This window comes from Mytilus galloprovincialis, chromosome 7 (genome assembly GCF_965363235.1).
Source record: "Mytilus galloprovincialis chromosome 7, xbMytGall1.hap1.1, whole genome shotgun sequence".
In the NCBI taxonomy this organism is placed as follows: Eukaryota; Metazoa; Mollusca; class Bivalvia; order Mytilida; family Mytilidae; genus Mytilus; species Mytilus galloprovincialis.
This window is the reverse complement of record NC_134844.1, coordinates 41,975,050-41,993,927: the sequence shown is the minus strand read 5'-3', so window position 1 is coordinate 41,993,927 and position 18,878 is coordinate 41,975,050. Positions and strand designations below refer to the sequence as shown.

The window sequence follows — 18,878 nt, the reverse complement described above, 5'->3', positions numbered from 1 at the left end:
TTTAACCTATTATATTTTGCAATGTTGGCATATGTGGAATGAACGCGGCCGTTTCAAACCTTTGAAGATTTTGCGTTCATAAAAAGAAATTCTGAAGATCATTTTAACTAAATTCAGTGTTACTCCATATTGACTTTCTTACACTACGATATGACGTATGATACTTTTATATAAATTTACGTAGTAAACTAAGCACAAAAAGGAATTTCTCGAAATTTATGTTTTGATAAAAGTATATTCATTTACTTAAGTTATGTAAATTTTACAATATACATTTGTTACATTGATACACGTGTATGTAATACTTCAAATCTATATCATTGGTTAGGCTTAAAATGACAATGATAAAATTGAGAATCGAAATTGGCGATATTTGAATAAGGTAAATTCGAATACGTCGTGTTATAGTTTATGTGGTTAATTTGATGAGGTTTGCTTTTGGTGCAGTTAAGATTTCCCATTCTCCTAACCGACAAAATATTAATCTCATGTTATGTAAAATTTACATGATGAGAAATGTGTATATGGTTTTAAAATTTGGTTATTACAAATAGATAAGCACATCCTCATTTTTACGGAGATGCTGCTTATCGAGACAGGAAATTTGGAAACGATCCGGATAAAAAGGTGTTGAGTTTATTTTGTAAATATTCGTTTCAGTCATTAGATAAGAATAAAAAACTAAATGGAAACAAGCAAATTATATTTTGACACCCTTTAATATGAATTCGTTTTCTTCAATCTTCTGCTTCTTCTACCATTCCGTCTTGGATTACCGGAATGGTTTATTCTACTCCATGGTCTTAAATCCAATCTTGGAAAATTTTGACAAGGTAAACGTGGGGCTCTAAAAAATATATTTAATGAAATGATTATGTCAAATATAATATGAAAACAAAAATTGTCTCTAAAAGTAATGTAATAACGAAATAAAACGTAGTCTTAAACCGAGGATGTGATTGTAGGTAAGACACTTATGACGATAAATTTCCCAAAGACGGTATATTTCGAACCGGATATGGACAAATCAAATAAATAGCTGGTCTTAATTTAAAGACATATTGACGCTTCAATCGTTGTAAAAACTTTTAACCTCACAGAAAGGACAAGATGGCTCATATCCCCGGTTCTTCAATATATGTTTCTACTGATTCACCTTTGGATAGAAGGTAGTTTATGTCGTGTTATATTATTTATAATTTCTAGGACAATGATGGGCAAAAAATGGGCAAATAACTGGCGTTGATCTCATAACAATGTCGATCAACAAGCACATCTAAAGGAAAGGTAAAGTAGTACATGTGCACATAGAAGCATCTGTTTCAAGTATAAATACGCACTATAAGAGCAAAAGAGTTTTTTTGTCACTGGCCCTGTTGTTAAAAATGAAGTTAAATGTTTTACTACAGACAAAACATCTATATGAAACTAATTTAAGTGTAATTACATGTGTCTTGATATCTTTGCATACAGAATACATGGCATTTACCACTTTTGTGCGGTATATCCTTCAATCTATTGTCTCCCTTATGATTTTTGTCCCTGTGCGTTTTGCTTGGAATTCAGCTGTGTGTTCCACGAAACTTAAGACCTTCTTATTTATATTATCTAAACAAATGCCATACTAAAGTAACAGGACTCAAACAATTTTCTGTTTTCTTCAAAGATAGGTCCTGTACCAAGTCAGGAATATGGTAGTAGTTATCAAATAGTTCATTAATATGTATGTTGAATGCCATTGTCATTTGTTTTTGTTGCACAGTGATTCTGTTGTTCCATTTGTTTCCTCTTATAATTAATGTTTTGGGTTGGCTTGGTTTTTTCTCAATCGATTATGACTTTTGAATAGTGGTATACTTCTGGTTGGCTTTATTTCTGACGTTTACAGTTATCTATATAGATATAGGAGAAGGGGTGTGAGTGCCAATGAGACAACTCTCCATCCAAATAACAATTTATAAAAGTAAACCATTATAGGTCAATGTATGGCGTTTAACACGGAGCCTTGGCTCACACCGAACAACAAACTATAAAGGGTCCCAAAATTACTAGTGTAAAACCATTCCAACGGGAAAACCAACGGTCTAATCTATACATATTAGAATAAGTAAAAGACTAAAATCTAGTATTACCCAGCTAACGGAGAAACAAACGGATTTGCAGGCATTGAACGAACATCCAGAGTCCTACAATAAAGCGCCGACAATGACTGTCTTTTAATCACTCGCAATTGAGCTGAAATAAATGTAAAAGATATGTTTATAATTTTGTATATACCTGAAACGGATTTGGCTCCATGTGAGTAACTGTTTACACTTAGGAATTGCCATTATGTAAAAAGTAATGCATTAATGCAAGTTAATTTATATTAAAAACGAAAAAATACATGTATTGTGCATCAAATTACATTTCCTGGTTTAAATGGATAAACTTGAGAATGGAAATGGGGAATGTGTCAGAGAGACAACAACCCGACCATAGAAAAAACAAAAGCAGGTCACCAACAGGTCTTCAATGTAGCGAGAAATTTCCGCACCCGGAGGAGTCCTTCTATCTAGAATCCTGAATATTACTTTCAAAAAACATGTATTGTGCATCACATTACATGTCCTGGTTTAAATGGATAAAATTGAGAATGGAAATAGGGAATGTGTCAAAGAGACAACAACCCGACCATAGAAAAAACAAAAGCAGAAGGTCACCAACAGGTCTTCAATGTAGCGAGAAATTTCCGCACCCGGAGTCGTCCTTCTATCTAGAATCCTGAATATTACTTTCTAGTATATATAAAGGATTAAACATTTATTTAAATACAAAGTTATATCCGTTTGTGTTTTCAGGGTAATATACTTACATTTATTTAAGAAATAAAACAATAAAATATTTTATCAACTTACAGAAATGTTATTTGTTAGTTTAAATATTATCATATTGTTAAAAAAACAAATGAACCATATAATTTTCATGTAATTTTGACATAGTATTGATATAGCATTACTATAGGAGAAATAGATTGTCGTCAGCTGTTCGAGACTGAAATATGATTTAAAGGTTACATTATTTACAAATAAAGACAATACATACATTGTGATTAATAATAATTGTATATACTAACGTTCAGTAAAACCAGTAAGAGGGAAATTGTTTTCATAGAAGAAACGGTCACCAATATTAAAAAACCTGAACTGAAGTCCAATTATACATCTAAATGTTGGTCCCACCAGGGCACCTGCTACTGGTGTCTCTGACAATCCTCCAGCAAATAAATCAATATCTTCAGGATGGCTAAAAGGTATAAAACATGATTTCGATTAAGATTAATGATACATGAAGATGCCTGCGAAATCGCGGTATAATAGCAAAGATCGGTAGCTACGTCACTAATTGGTAATGAATATTCATTTATAGGTCACGTGGCAGCACCTCATGCAAACAAATCAGAATAACAATGGCATCCACTCATGATTTTATGAAAATAAAATTAACTCTTTAAGATATTCCCGGGGCAAAAATAAACTTAAATGATTTTCAGGGCAGTTGTAATGTCCAAATAAAGAGATGGTTACAGTGCCGTGGTGTTAAAATTTCTGGAAACAAACCAGAACTTACTCAAAGGTGAGTGACCCGTCACGATAAGCCCATTTCTTTTGTTGACATGTTTTATCTGAGCTACAAATAATCAATCCTTTTAAATATCGGAAGGTGAACTTTGTCACCGAGCAATGATTGGTAGTTGACAGTTAAATAACACACCTTTTTCTTAGACACAGTGACAATTATGAAAAATTATATGCCAACACGCACGACTTCCTTTGTTTACATTTACGCAAAACAAAGGTGTTTCTAAATTCTTTGAAGACCTGTTGGTGACTTTCTGCTGTTGTCTGCTCTATGGTCGGGTTGTTGTCTCTTTGACACATTCCCCATTTCCGTTCTCAATTTTATTTCGTTTATGAAGTGTTTTAAAAGAAATATTCATTTATCGAAAAAATTTAATAAATAATAGAAAATAACGAATCTGAGGGAAGTCACTACCCTCAATGGTTAGAGAAACATATTAAATAATCCTGTTTATTATAGATGTAAAGATGTAATAGCTGGCGGAAAAGCAGACCATATTGATCCATCGATGGTGGTAAATGGTAAGATATTAAATATGAGTCTGTAAAAGAAGAAACTTCTGCAGAGAGAAAAAATAACCCAGCACTACCTCCTGTTTTAGGCTGGAAACAATTTCCTAATAACCCAATTCCACAAAATTTCAACTATGGTCATATATTTCATTACCTACTAGAAAGTGTTGTCCTGTTGAACGGAGATCGGGAAAAAGAGGACACTGACTTGTCACACATGACCTCAAAACCATTAACCAAAGGGGAGCAGTATGTGAAGAGTGGCAGTGTCACCAATATCATGGACACAGTTAAAAGAGGCACATGCTATTACTTTTTGAAGGCTAAAGTTGACGCATAAATGAAAAAGGAACAGAGGACTGTACATGTGACTCTGTCAAATGTCAGTGGATCTGTTCTTGATGCAAGCTGCACTTGTCCAGCCTCAGATTAGGGTGTTGCAACCATTATGCAGCTGTACTTTTATTTATAAATAAACATGTTAAAGAAATTGAGTATGATCCCCTTGCTTGTACAGCAAAAATTTGTGAGTGGACTCAGGGGAAACCACTGGAAAAATATCCATCAAAAATAAGTGATGTCATATATTCGTCATATAAACAAAAGGCAGTAAAACTTTGTGACTTTGACCCACGAACTCAGCACATGAGACAAGTTTCATACGATGCAAAAAAAAAAAAAAAAGGATTTGTGAATGATTTAAAATATCGTGGCCTAACTGTAGGTAAATCATCAATGTGGGAAAGTCTCCTCAACGCCATCCTAACATATGACAATTATGATCTTGATGAAGAACGTAAAATTATGCTTCAAAACAGCAATGGTTCCAAATTTGAAACAAATGCTTACATGATACCTGAAACAGAGCCTCAGTCAGAATCTGACATTGGAAATATAGTGGATAGTTTCGAGTAACAGCATCAACCACAAAACAGGCACAAAATCTTGGCGGTTTATTAGTCCATACAACCACACACCTAGACTTAACTTACAGAAAACTTTATAATTATTTAACATATCATATTTGGAACCTTCATCCTTTTTCAACATCTGACATTGCTTAAGGACCAGGTAAGAACGGATTACCATAATGCCATGCTTAATAGTTCACCAGGTATCAAAGTGTTAAAAACAGGCTTCTTGGTAAACAAATTGTGGCCTAAGTTAGGATATAGTCCTGATGGTATTGTGTACTATCCAAATGAGAGTGACAAATATGGCCTGGTTGAAATAAAAATGCCCTAAATTGTTAAAAAAAAAAAAGTACCTGTTGAAATGTTCAAAAGTCTTGAACAGAAAATTATCACCAATAAAGATCTCTACTCTGCCTACTTTTCAAGATCGACTGCTAACGATATTCAATTAGAATTGAAAACAACACATGGATATTATTTCCAAATGCAGTTCCAGCTAGCTATCACTGTGATTTTGTACTGTGGTAAAACATAGGTAAACCAAACATTGAACGCATTTATCGTGACGATCAGCTTATTGAAACAATGATTTGGAACATCACAACTTTGTAGAAAAATGTAATCGGACCAGACATTTTTAAAAAGAGAGTTCCCTTTATTTTTTACTAAATTTGAAAGATTGTCATTCACTGTAATATGACTGTATTTGTTGGTAATTTTTGAAATGCTCTTATTGCATACTGTGGATTCATTAATGTTCGTTGGATACCAATTTTCGTGGGTACAGGAGAACAACGAATTTAGATGTTCAACTAATTACGCATTTTATAAAGGAATGAATGCAGACTTTGCCAAAACCAAGTTTTCTTCAATCCACGAAAATTGGTATCCACGAAAATAAATGAATCCACAGTAATATATTTTTGTATTTATTCTTGTGGTTTCAACATATTCAAGGTGAAAACAAATTATTTAATTCAAAAGTTCAAACAATGTGTACATGTACAAATAAGAGCATAAAATAAAAGTACAAAGAAAGTTCTACATGAATACGAGCCTTGGCAATTCTACGCGTTTTTAATTCCTCTCCCGCTGTAAATTTACTTTGCTGTCCTAAGAATGGGGGATATTCAAAGAAGTAGGTCTTTCATAGTAAACCCACGGCCATATCACCTGGACGAATATATTGACGAAAACCTCATTTTTCAACTATATCCCTGTCGCTAATAGATGCTTCATACAAATCGGATATATATATATATATATATATATATATATATATATATATATATATATATATATATATATATATATATATATATTATTGAACCATTTGGAGCAATAGCCACAAGACACTAATATATATGTATGGTGATTTTTATAAGAAGAATAGAGATTGCCTTGCCTTTTGAAGTCTGTAGGTATCTGTACAAAAAAATCAATGCAATCAATAGTACAACGAATATTTTTGAATGTTCTAAAAACTCTTGGTAGATTATTTTTCAAGTGTTGTCTTTCCGGAAACATGTTTTCCCTTAAATCATTGAAATGACAATATAGAAGTTGAATCCACGGGCAAGTGTTCAAGCAAAGCGTGTGGACACAGTAATAAGGTGGACACAGTAAGGATTCGGACACAGTTAATGCATTTAATGCTACTAAAAGTCAAACAAACCAATAAATTATCAATGTCATAAGCGAATCTACATTAAACCATTCATAATAACAGTGTTAAGTCTGTCGTTATTTGATCTACTAGCTAGTCAATGGCATTTAAAAATGTCGGTCAAAGTCCCATAACTCTGGAATAACCTATGAAAATGGTATCATCATTAGTTCCAACAAGTATGTAACGTTTCAGATAAACCAATTCAGCAAAATCGAGTTGTGGTATAATAACATGCGAACAAAATTAGTTAAATCTTAAACGTCCTGTAACTTTCAAAGGACAAAATAGAAATATAAATAAACAAAAGTTTTTTTCCCCCTATTCAGTATTATCTATTAATACCAGCAATAACGTTTGATGGGTACAAATTTCAGCGGACAGGGTTACATTTATGCTTTTAATCAACGGCCAGTGTTGAATTTTGTTTGCAATTAAATGAAAAAATATCGTTTGATTTGTTTCTTTGTTCAGCAAACATTTGTAAGATGTGTTTGAGCTTCTGATTTTGCAATTTCATAAAGGACTTTCACATTTTGTTTGTTTAGTAACACTATAGTGTTTAAAGCAGATCTTTCAAAATTCTTCCAAAACGGACCAGCAGTCTACTCGATCAACGGACTTTTCTCCTATGTAACTTCATAAAACGTAGATCAACAGAATGGGTCTTTAATAAATCGAATGACGTTCTTATAACTTTGCTAGATAGAAAATTTAACAGAGAATGTAGTAACATCTTCCTGATATGTATTACCAAATATGTTAACTTTGCTGAAAACTTTATATAAGGCATCACATTTATATAATTTGATATACTAGTAGTGTACAAATACCTGAAAACCTTTAAAGATCAAGTTTATACATATGTAAAGGTATAGATGAGTGAGAGTCATCAGGGATCCCAAATGACTATATGTAAAGGTATTGGATGAGTGAGAGTCATCATGGATCCCAAATGACTATATGTAAAGGTATTGAATGAGTGAGAGTCATCATGGATCCCAAATGACTATATGTAAAGGTATTAGATGAGTGAGAGTCATCATGGATCCCAAATGACTATATGTAAAGGTATTGGATGAGTGACAGTCATCATGGATCCCAAATGACTATATGTAAAGGTATTGAATGAGTGAGAGTCATCATGGATCCCAAATGACTATATGTAAAGGTATTAGATGAGTGAGAGTCATCATGGATCCCAAATGACTATATGTAAAGGTATTGAATGGTTGAGAGTCGTCATGGATCCCAAATGACTATATGTAAAGGTATTGGATGAGTGAGAGTCATCATGGATCCCAAATGACTATATGTAAAGGTATTGGATGAGTGAGAGTCATCATGGATCCCAAATGACTATATGTAAAGTTATTGGATGAGTGACAGTCATCATGGATCCCAAATGACTATATGTAAAGGTATTGGATGAGTGAGAATCATCATGGATCCCCAAATGACTATATGTAAAGGTATTGGATGAGTGAGAGTCATCATGGATCCCAAATGACTATATGTAAAGGTATTGGATGAGTGAGAATCATCATGGATCCCAAATGACTATATGTAAAGGTATTGAATCAGTGAGAGTCATCATGGATCCCAAATGACTATATGTAAAGGTATTGGATGAGTGAGAGTCATCATGGATCCCAAATAACTATATGTAAAGGTATTAGATGAGTGAGAGTCATCATGGATCCCAAATGACTATATGTAAAGGTATTGGATGAGTGAGAGTCATCATGGATCCCAAATGACTATATGTAAAGGTATTGGATGAGTGAGAGTCATCATGGATCCCAAATAACTATATGTAAAGGTATTGGATGAGTGAGAGTCATCAGGGATCCCAAATGACTATATGTAAAGGTATTGGATGAGTGAGAGTCATCATGGATCCCAAAGGACTAGATGTAAAGATATTGGATGAGTGAGAGTCATCATGGATCCCAAATGACTGTAATAGATCTTTTGTAAAAAGGTGGTTTAAAGCAAATTTGCTCATCATTTGCGCGACTACATTCATTCCAACATATGTCCAACGAACATATGCAAATTATTCATTGAACCTGTTTTATTGAACTAGTTTCAACTCACCATTTTCACTAAACTTGCACACTTTTGGATTTAGGAGCCAGCAAAAGCCCGCCTTTTTTCTCTGTGTTGAAGACCCATTAGTGGCCTTCGGTTGTTTTCTGTTCTTTGGTCGGTTTGTTGTCTCTTTGGCATATTCCCCATTTCCATTCTCAATTTTATTTTTTAATATTTATATGATAGCGTTTATTAGACAAAACTTTGATTAAAAATTGGTATATTATCCATTTTGTATATCGTTAAACGTAGAAAAGTATGAGAATTTTCATATCCACTTCAAATCAATGTCGTTGACATGGTACATAGGAGATCTGAGGATGAATGAGGCTCACAAAAATGTGTCAAAAAAGATTACGCACATTTTGTCAGTTTTGAAATAAAATGAGATGTTTGGCCTTTTACACCCTTAAAATGTACGCATTTAATAACATTTAAAAGACTATAGGATATGCATTCACACATGGATCTTATTATTTCGTAATACTGTAAAATGTAAAATAACAAAAGTGCCGAAATCTGAGGGAATTCAAAACGGAAAATTTCTAACAAATGGCAAAATCAAAAGCTCAAACATATCAATGAATGGATATAAACTGTCATATTCATGACTCGGTAGAGGCCCTACTAAAAATATAAGAGCAGAAGAGTATTCAGTCACTGGGACTATTGATGAAAATCTAGCAAATGTTAGGCCACAAAAGATATTTGAATATAAAGGAGATGTACAGGTAAGAATTATGGTGAATGATTGCCAATGAAACATCTATTGATCGCAAATTAAAGTTGAATGTATTAAAATCTATTTTGTTTTTGTTTTGATACTCCCGTTAGTTCCTTAAGGAAATTTAACAATCAACATAATTTACCTGTAGACGGATGCTAATGCTCCTGCAGCCGAAGGATGATGATTGGTTAAACCTAGAGGTCCTGTTCCAAAATGTACAGCAGGTTGAAGTCCACAGAACTGTCGCCATCTATTATATGATGGGATGCCATGGTCTCTACCGCGTTGAATGTTAAGTGAAGCAAGGTCAAACCCGTTTCCTGGCATTGTTTGAAATAGTCTGTTTCTAATTGCTGGAGTCAGAAAACGGTCTGCTCTACTCTTGAACTGTGTTGTCATCCATCTGGCTATGGCACTTGGACCAAATATAGCAAAGTCACGTATCAAACGAGTACTGAAGAAATGGTCTTCCATAGGTTCACTGGCGCGTGGTGTGAAGTCTTGGTTAAACGCTTCAACAAAAGAACCAACAAGGGAATGGCCAAATCTATAGGCTGCTGCTCCAAATGCATTTCTCGTAGATGGATTTGCAGAAGGATTATACACTGTATTAAACCCAAATTGTCTACTTCGTAGCCCAAAAAGCATCATACCTTCTGCCCCAAGTATTATTGGAAGATATTCAGTATAAATAATGTGCTGATAAATTCCTGTGAGAATCTTTTTTGCTTCTTGGTACAATTCTTCTGGATCATTCCACCCATGTGCTATCAACCCATCGACAATATCGTTATGCTCACGCAAAAATGCAGTATGCACGACTGTCAGCATTGGAACTTCTGCTGGTCTGTTGTCCCCTAGAAAAGAGATATTTCTAAGTTTCTCTCTATAGAGGTAAACAGTTATATAGTTTCTGTCTATAGAGGTAAACAGTATTATTGCACTTTCTTGTACAAACGACAGACTAGAGCACAACTACATTGTAAATAGCAGTAACGGTATCACATATTATATACAATTTAATCTTTGTTTACAGGAAATTCATACATCCGAAAAATGTAATCAATATCTTTTCAGACAATCAAATCTAAACAAATTATTGAGCGATAACATATAAGTTTACGATAATACACAGAAAATACGTCAATACATACCAGATTTGAAACACTCTTCCCCTGCTAAACATTCAGATCCAGGGGGACCAGTAGGAAGAAGTCTGTTAGGACCTTCTTGAAGTTTGCCTATAAAATCATTACCAAGAAGCAAAGAAATGATACAGTCACACAAACATAAAATATATCAATGTTACTTTTTCTAATAGTTCAGACAATTTTTCAGTGCTAAAACATTTATAACTGGATATGGCTTAAAATGCAGCAAATGTTTATAACTGGTATAACACTATTTACCTCTTGCTTCCAACTTCTCTGCATACTCTCTTTTATATAAAAAAAATTATCTTAGAATGGGTTCTCTATAATAATAATAATGAACGGTTGAAAAAGAATTGTGCATGTTTTTATTCTGTATAGAGAGTTTGTAAACAATTGTACAAAATAATTTGCATCGAAGACTGCGAAAACTTAATGATGTTCTTTGATTAATGTTCTTTTAAGTCGTCAAATAAAATTTTAAACTTAGTTTGCAATTTTCATCAGAAGCGGTTTTATAGACATTACATTTGTGTGTCGAATATAAGAAATACTTATATAGGTTTTTATTATTGAGAAAAATGCGACAGAGTTGTAAACGCAATAATTTAAACTGTTTATATGAATAAAACAGGATTTTTCTCAAAATCGTAATAATTAAAATTGCATTTAAGTCTAAAATGAAAAAATCGCTATAATAAATGCACGCAATAATTTCCGAATTTACAGTACATAAAATATCAGCTTCCTAATTTTTGTCGTTTAGTTTGAAGTCTGACATTTTATTGCTTTCAAACGTATAAGTAAAAATAGTATTCTATTGTATATACCTGTTCCCAATACTCGTAAGTCCTCTTGTCCAGCAAGTGTGTTTCCATATGTCACAGACAGATCAAGGAAAGATGTCCTCTGATTTATTTGATTTCTAGATTCTAATGAAAAATATAAATGGTTCATATTCATAACAGATGTGATTTACGAAGAAGAAAAAGAAGAAGAAGAAGAAGAAGAAGAAGAAGAAGAAGAAGAAGAAGAAGACGAAGACGATTGAAAGCTTCTTTTTGTAAATTCATTAGGATGTAACAGCGTTGACTGAAGTACATTTTGTATGAAGCGTGGACGCACTTCATTCTAAAAATGTACACACGGTCAACGCCTTTACAGACCTATTGAAATACTAAAGGAAGCATTCAATATTTATAACTTCATTTTTTTGGCTATGATCATGAAAACACGATTACTTTCAAGTTTTCTTTTATTTACCTGTGCACTTTATAATGGAAACGGGTGCCATTATCATATGTATGTTACAATTCATGCAATTTATTTTGAAATAAAGAATTACGCGAGATTGATGTTAGCCAATCAAATTACCGTAATAATGAAACATACATCTAATGTGATTATTATAATTAAAAATCAGAACTTTGACATTTACCAAACCTTACCCGGAGGGCATCCTGGAGAGACACCAAAGTCGGATCTTACAAAGTGCATACACGTTGTCAGGAAATCACCTGGTGGAGTTCTAAAGGGAAAACACTCGGGTCTACAAAACAAAGATAAAACATAACAATGAGAATACAAGTTGTCTGAAAATCACATGACAGAGTTCTGAAGGGGAAACACTCTGGTATATAAAAAAACAACAGACAAAACAAAAACATGTGAATACAAGATGTCTGGATATCACATGGCGGAGGTCTTAAGGGGAAACACTCTGGTCTACAAAACAAAGACAAAACACACAAATATGAAAACAAGTTGTCTGGAAATCCCCTGGTGGGGTTCTTAAGGGGAAACACTCTGGTCCACAAAACAAGGACCAAACACAAACATATGAAAACAAGTTGTCTGGAAATCCCCTGGTGGAGTTCTTAAGGGGAACACTCTGGTCTACAAACCAGAGACAAAAATAAAATACGTGACTACTAAAAAATGTACTCAGATTTGATTGTTTAATGTTAAACTATTGAGTGTGTACTATTTATTCACGTTCCATGTACACGAGTTAAGTTTAATAACACATACCTAAAAGATATATGTGATAATTAGATGATTTTGGTAACTGAGTTAACGACATTGTGATTTGAAATGTTTTTTTTTTTAATTGACACAAAATATGGTACTGGTTTAATTGATATTCACCTAAACCAAATGTTTTAGTTACATGCATGCATTTTACTTTATTTACCTGACAACTGGAATATTTCCAAGGCAGCAATCTATATCTATGTTACCATCCACACCATCTACAAAAATATATAGTACAAGCAAATCTTAATGACATAAACATGAACAATAGTCATACATGAAAAAACCTAAACATTGGCTATGAATACACATTTGTGATATCAGGAATACATGTTGCTTTTACCAGTTTGATTTAACAGTATATTGCGCGTAATTGAAAAGAACCGGCTTGTGTACATTCAGTGTTCAAAATGATTAGCTATAATAAATTTGAACAAAAATACCGTGAAATTTTAACACCTTTACGTTGCAGTGCTATCGGAAATATATGTTCATGATGTCTAGATGTAGATCACATGAGGAACGTTGTTATCCGATATATTACTTATTTTCTGTTGTATCTCGACTCAATGTTTTTTTTTTTTTTTTTTTTTTTTTTTTTTTTTAAATATGTACTACCTTTGATTTTAAGTATTTAGTACGACGATAAATATTTACTTTTGTTCTCGGACTATATACAACAAATTTGTTTATATTTTTGTAAAAAAAATATTGCCGTTATCCCTAACTAAAGATGATCTTATTTGAATTTAGCGGTGTAAATTATTTTATTTCACGCCAAATAGTCCCTGGTTAGAGTTGTATTTTTGACATTTTTTTTCACATCTCTCCATTATTGCATTTATATTGTGTCATATAACAATTTTATTCGTTCAGTGTAATATGTTATTAATATAGTAGAATAGAATGATATAAAAATGCATGAAAATTATATATACAAGTAACTGTAAAATACAAATATTAGTATTTAACAATAAACAAGATTGATTGATTGTTGGTTGCTTAACGTCCAGTGGCAAATATTTCATGCATATTCAGGACGAGAATAAACAAGAGTATACTGATTTGTATCACTACACTATAATAGTCATTACGGTGCGGTTGAATTCCCTGTCATTAATAGTTTATCAGCCACTCACGAACTTGTTTCAGAAAAGAATCATATCTGTACATTAACCTCACTTTTAGGTATAGAGATGTGATTTTTTTCTGAGACAAGTGCTTGTCGGACCATCCACAAGAACTTGCGGTCATCCAATGTTCAGTACTTCAGTTCTTTGATTACCTCTGGTGACTTGGATGGAGAGTTATCTCGTACTCGTATCACATATCATTATTTCTATCATTCATCATCACACCAAAAATAATGTGAAAATAAAGTCATAGCGCAAATTGTTTCGCTTTTAATATTGTTCGTCTTTCAAAAGACTTTTATACAGAAATACTACTAAAAATTACCTTTAAGTATAGGTGTTGATATAAAATCGTGGTCAACAAACTGTCCAAAATGAGTTAAGGATACACTGTAAATTTGACTTCTAGGGGGTGATACACCACCATTGTGAATAGCGTTAGATATGTAACGTGGACTAGGAAGGGGTCCTCCAATCACACTGCGAAAACGTGGAATAGAGCCAGTGTTAAATGCTACAATGAAAATGTTATCAAAACTGTATTCAATTAGTATTTTAATTTATTTAAGGAATGACTAATATTTTTTCTGTCTATGAAGAAATAACATAAAAAATTTGGTGTACACTGAATAACGCGCGTAGCGGGTTATTTAACAGTGTGCACCACATTTTTTATGTTATTTCGAATAGACAGAAAAAATATTACAATCATTTCTTATAATTTAATTCTAAATTCCATTTAAAACCGTAGAGAACCATAAAAAAAAAAACGTTGATGACGTCACGGTCACATGACTAAATTATATCTTTGGGCTCATAACAAAATAACGTCAGCCAATCAGAAGACGCGTTACATCCAAAATTAAATTATGAACATATGGGTTTGAATGTCCCTCTTGTATCTTTCACCCCTCTTTTACATGTATAACCGTTTCAAACCGTTTTAAAAACAGGAGTCAGAAAAGTCATAAATTACTGATACATATTTGATATATAAGCCATAGAATATTACACCCTTATTTTATTTCCTTTAATTTTAAATTACAGTTGAAATAATGAACTTACGATCTCCATATGTAGGGGAAAGAAATCTCGCTTGAGTTGTTATAGAAGCTCCCCATAATGTATTGAATAAGTTGTTGCAAGAACCATCTGCTGTTCGGTAGCGGTCGTTAGGATTACATACAGGGACACGAACTGGACAGTACGGAGCAATCTGTCTGCGGAATTCAGCGGCGTCAGGTGTAGCGCCTCCAGTTCTGTAATTAAATATATTTTATATGCAACAGTAGGAAACAGATTGGATGTTGGGACTTGGGGTTTGGTGCAGGAGTTAACCTTTCTTTGTTATATCTAATTATCTGTTTTGTAATGTCTTTTCGGGATGGTATCACGTTTCTGCCCTAGAGATGTTTGTTGAGTCCTCTAAAATTCGTTCTTATTTTTAAAGCTTGCATGAGGTTTTTTTTTTAGCCCATGGAAGCACAATAGTAAAATAAAGGTTTAATTTCACGTTTACTTTTGAAATGTTTAAATAATTTTTGAAGGCGAGAATGGTTGGAATATGTTGCAGTTCAACAGTATGCAAGTTCCGCCGCATTTAGCACTATAATCTATGGCATGGCAGTCCGTATCATGTATTGGTTAAAGAAGCCAGAGTGCCTGGAGAAAACCAACGATCTTCGACAGGAAAAATGACATAGAAGTCGATAGCACTTCCCACCTACTAGGTTCGAGCTCACAACCCCTGTGTCGACAGGCTAGAAATACAGTTATGGAACTACAAATCGGCTACAAAGGCCCCAAATCTAACTTTGGAGCAATGAAATAGTTGTATAAAAAATACATTGTTTTGTTGTTAAATGGCACATGGAACTTCTCTGTACAATTATTATTAATTTTTTTTAATTGTATTTTTTTGATCATGAAAATTTGAACAAATATGCATTGGTAATTTTTTTCGTTGGAAAGTTGTTTCACATTCAGATATCCTCTGTCTCTTCTCTCTCTTTCATATTCAGTATCTATCAAAATCTTTTAATAAAATTTACCTATTGATTTAATAATTATTCCCACGGGCCAAATATTGCTTAGCGTGAGACTTGAATATAAAGTTAAGAAGATTTGGTATGACCAATAACGAAACATCTCTCAAAAAGATACAAAATAATTCAGAAATTAACAAGTTACAGTTGAACATCTAAATCAAACATATAAGAACCTTGCAGCAAAGTTAGAAGTTGCAGTAGTTGATATATCTCCCGCTGCGCCAAAAGCTGCAACTGCCGTAGGGGCTTCTCTTCTGCTACTGAACAAAGCATGAATAGAGACTGGGTTGTCTGCTACAGATCCTGCTCCTGGGGCGGCAACTCCACCAAGCCCCCCACCAGCAGGTCCACCAGCAGGTCCACCAGCAAAGCCGGCAAAACCTCCAGCAGGACCGGCACCTAAATTAATATGGTATTTTAATGTTAAGAATGAATGCAATAATACATAATATGGATATACAATGTACTTTGAGAAATATCCCCTTTGGCGGGTAACTTTTCGCGGGTTGTAAATTTTTGCTGATTTTCGCAGATACATCAAATTCGCCAAAACAGTCCTAGATCCCTGCACAAGAAAGTGAAAATTTCATATCTTCTCTCAATTATAAAATGGTTAAGTAGTGCTATAAATCTGTCATTTCATACTGATAAGGCGACCGATAATATTACTTAACTAACAGATGTTTTAAACACAAAATTGTAAAACTTTGAAAGTTTTAGGAAAATGCACAGGCACATTTGGGGTTGACCCTCCCCCCTTGTTTTTAATTTAAAAAAAAAATTGAAATATTCTTTGATGTATCCTGCCTTTCAAGATTTATTTGTAAACTAATTATTTTTATGTATGGTTTTTAAATTATTTTAATCTCGCAATTTATTGAAAAAAATTAATTTTGTAAAAAAAATCAAAATCACATATATAATGAAAAAAAAGATATTTTTCTTAATTGGTATTGTGTATTTCATTTTTATCCCTTCTTGCAACAATTGTCACCTATAGATTGAGAGTGAAACCATGTGGTGTCTGTGAACTAACATAATATAATTGATGTGACAGTTTAATTTGAAAATATGGTGTTTTCTAAGTGGTGCAGGAGATAAGTTCACTTTTTATTCAACATAATTTTGATGCAAATTCTTGAACTTAGATCATACACCGAAAATAAATGCCCCCAATTTAAAAGTCTTGATGCAGTATTGGTATAAGTTTTGAATCCGCTAAAATAAGAACCTCGAAATTATTTTTTCTACCTTGTTCAATGAAATCAGCGAAATTTTACACCTTCGAAATTAACCTTCTATACATTTAAAAGGAGAAAACGTATTATTGTATCAACGATTAAAAGCATTTATTTGTTTAAGGAATGACTTGAATATTTTTTTTTTTTGTCTATAAAGAAATAACATCAAAAATGTGGTGCACACTGAATAATCCTCGTAGCGTATAATTTTACAGTTTGCGCCACATTTTTTATTCTATTTCGAAAAGACAGAAACAATATTACAGTCATTCCTTATAATTTAATTCCAAATAGCTGATAGACAAAACAATATCATCCAATACATACAAAATTGAACTATTTCCAATGACATCAAAAGACTAATTTATAATTGTTATGTTATTTACCAGCCACACCAGGTCGTCTGCCACTCACTTCCGTTACAGCATCACCAATTGCTGCTGAAATGTCTCCTGGACCTTGCGCGCGTGCGAATAGTGTCGTATGCACAAGAGCATAGAGAAGCATATACCAGAGACCATTCATTGCAAGTTTCCAAGAAATTGTAAGAGTTTCTGTAAAATATACATAAAATAAAACAAAATCGGCTTTTCTTTTTAGGTGAAGTACTTGCTATTCATCACATCAACCACAAGATTGCACATCAAAACATTTCGGTGAATAACGATTCGAACAAAAAATATGACATATCACACCAAATGTAAAAAGTCGAATAAATACATATTATTTGTCAACAATTAGTACTTTCCTAAAAGGTTAAATCTACAAAATAGAATAAAAAAAAGGTACTTTCCAAGAAGGTAAAATCCACAAAAAAGGAAAAGATTGATTTCTCGTTTATTGTTAAATGATTTACAATTATAAGTATTTTATTTTAATTTCCCGCAAAAGTCAAAGTAAACTACCATGATGTTATGTGCATACCATAAATATAATAGCCATACATCTATGGTTATGTTCCGGACCATATGAGTAGTGGACCATACGCGTAGAAGCTGTAGATCTCCAATATCGTACCATGACTGAAGTAAATCATATCACCACTTTTTTAAACAAGGATCCGTGTCGTTGCGTCATTTTTTTTAAACAAAAACATGTATAAGTAACAAAGTTTTGAACTGCTAATGCTAATTATATAAAGTTTCAAACGTAAGCAAATTATTTTCCCTTAATTTATCCTGCCTGTCGACTTTTACGTCAGTTTATAGTTAAACAGTTCAAAAAGAAAAAGTATGTTACCGAAAGACAATAACTTAGTGTTATATAGACGTAACCGTTGTTTAAGATTATACATGACCCCTTATAAAATTCAAAATTTTACCTCTTATACCAATTTTCATAAACACTGCTTTGTTAAAATCTGTAAAACATATTGATTTGAACTTAACTTTGGAGTGTATGCTTTGGTCAATGGTATCTGAAATGAAGAATAAGATCACCAAGGTAAATGTATGAAGCTGTAATTTTGTAAAACGTTTATTTAGATAACAATACTTTTGAAAAATGTTCATCTGAAGAAATAATTTCGATGGGGAGATTGGCTTTACATTTTTTTTTCTACTCAGATGATTTCGCTAGATGCAACGTAAGTACACAAAGAGATATAACTTTACAACCGTGTCCAATATCGTGGCGGTAAAGTTAATTTTGCAGTAGAGTCAAGTAGGAAAAAATAACTAACTTTTTATCAGTAGTCATGTCATCATATATAAGTGTGAGAATATCATATTAGAATGT

General features: G+C 32.9%; 1 protein-coding gene across 1 annotated transcript; it reads right to left on the bottom strand.

Annotated features, from left to right (window-relative positions):
- Positions 1 to 700: 700 nt before the first annotated feature.
- On the bottom strand, positions 701 to 17,696 carry LOC143083028 (peroxidase-like protein). Its single transcript, XM_076259148.1, has 12 exons — positions 17,528 to 17,696; positions 16,074 to 16,299; positions 14,918 to 15,111; positions 14,178 to 14,366; positions 12,880 to 12,937; positions 12,134 to 12,234; positions 11,516 to 11,617; positions 10,689 to 10,775; positions 9,677 to 10,391; positions 3,116 to 3,285; positions 2,133 to 2,235; positions 701 to 847 (listed from the first exon to the last, which is right to left on the bottom strand). The coding sequence occupies exons 1-12, from the start codon at positions 17,664 to 17,666 to the stop codon at positions 718 to 720; spliced, it is 2,214 nt and encodes a 737-aa protein (XP_076115263.1). The 5' UTR covers positions 17,667 to 17,696; the 3' UTR covers positions 701 to 717.
- Between the last annotated feature and the right edge of the window lie 1,182 nt (positions 17,697 to 18,878).

Excerpts from the sequence above, each read along its gene's own strand:
- LOC143083028 (XM_076259148.1), bottom strand. The coding sequence starts at position 17,666 with ATGAATGGTCTCTGGTATATGCTTCTCTATGCTCTTGTGCATACGACA. Across the intron at positions 12,938-14,177 it reads ATCAACACCTATACTTAAAG|ATGGTGTGGATGGTAACATA; the intron begins GTAATTTTTAGT and ends ATATTTTTGTAG. Across the intron at positions 10,392-10,688 it reads GGAAGAGTGTTTCAAATCTG|GGGACAACAGACCAGCAGAA; the intron begins GTATGTATTGAC and ends TCTCTTTTCTAG.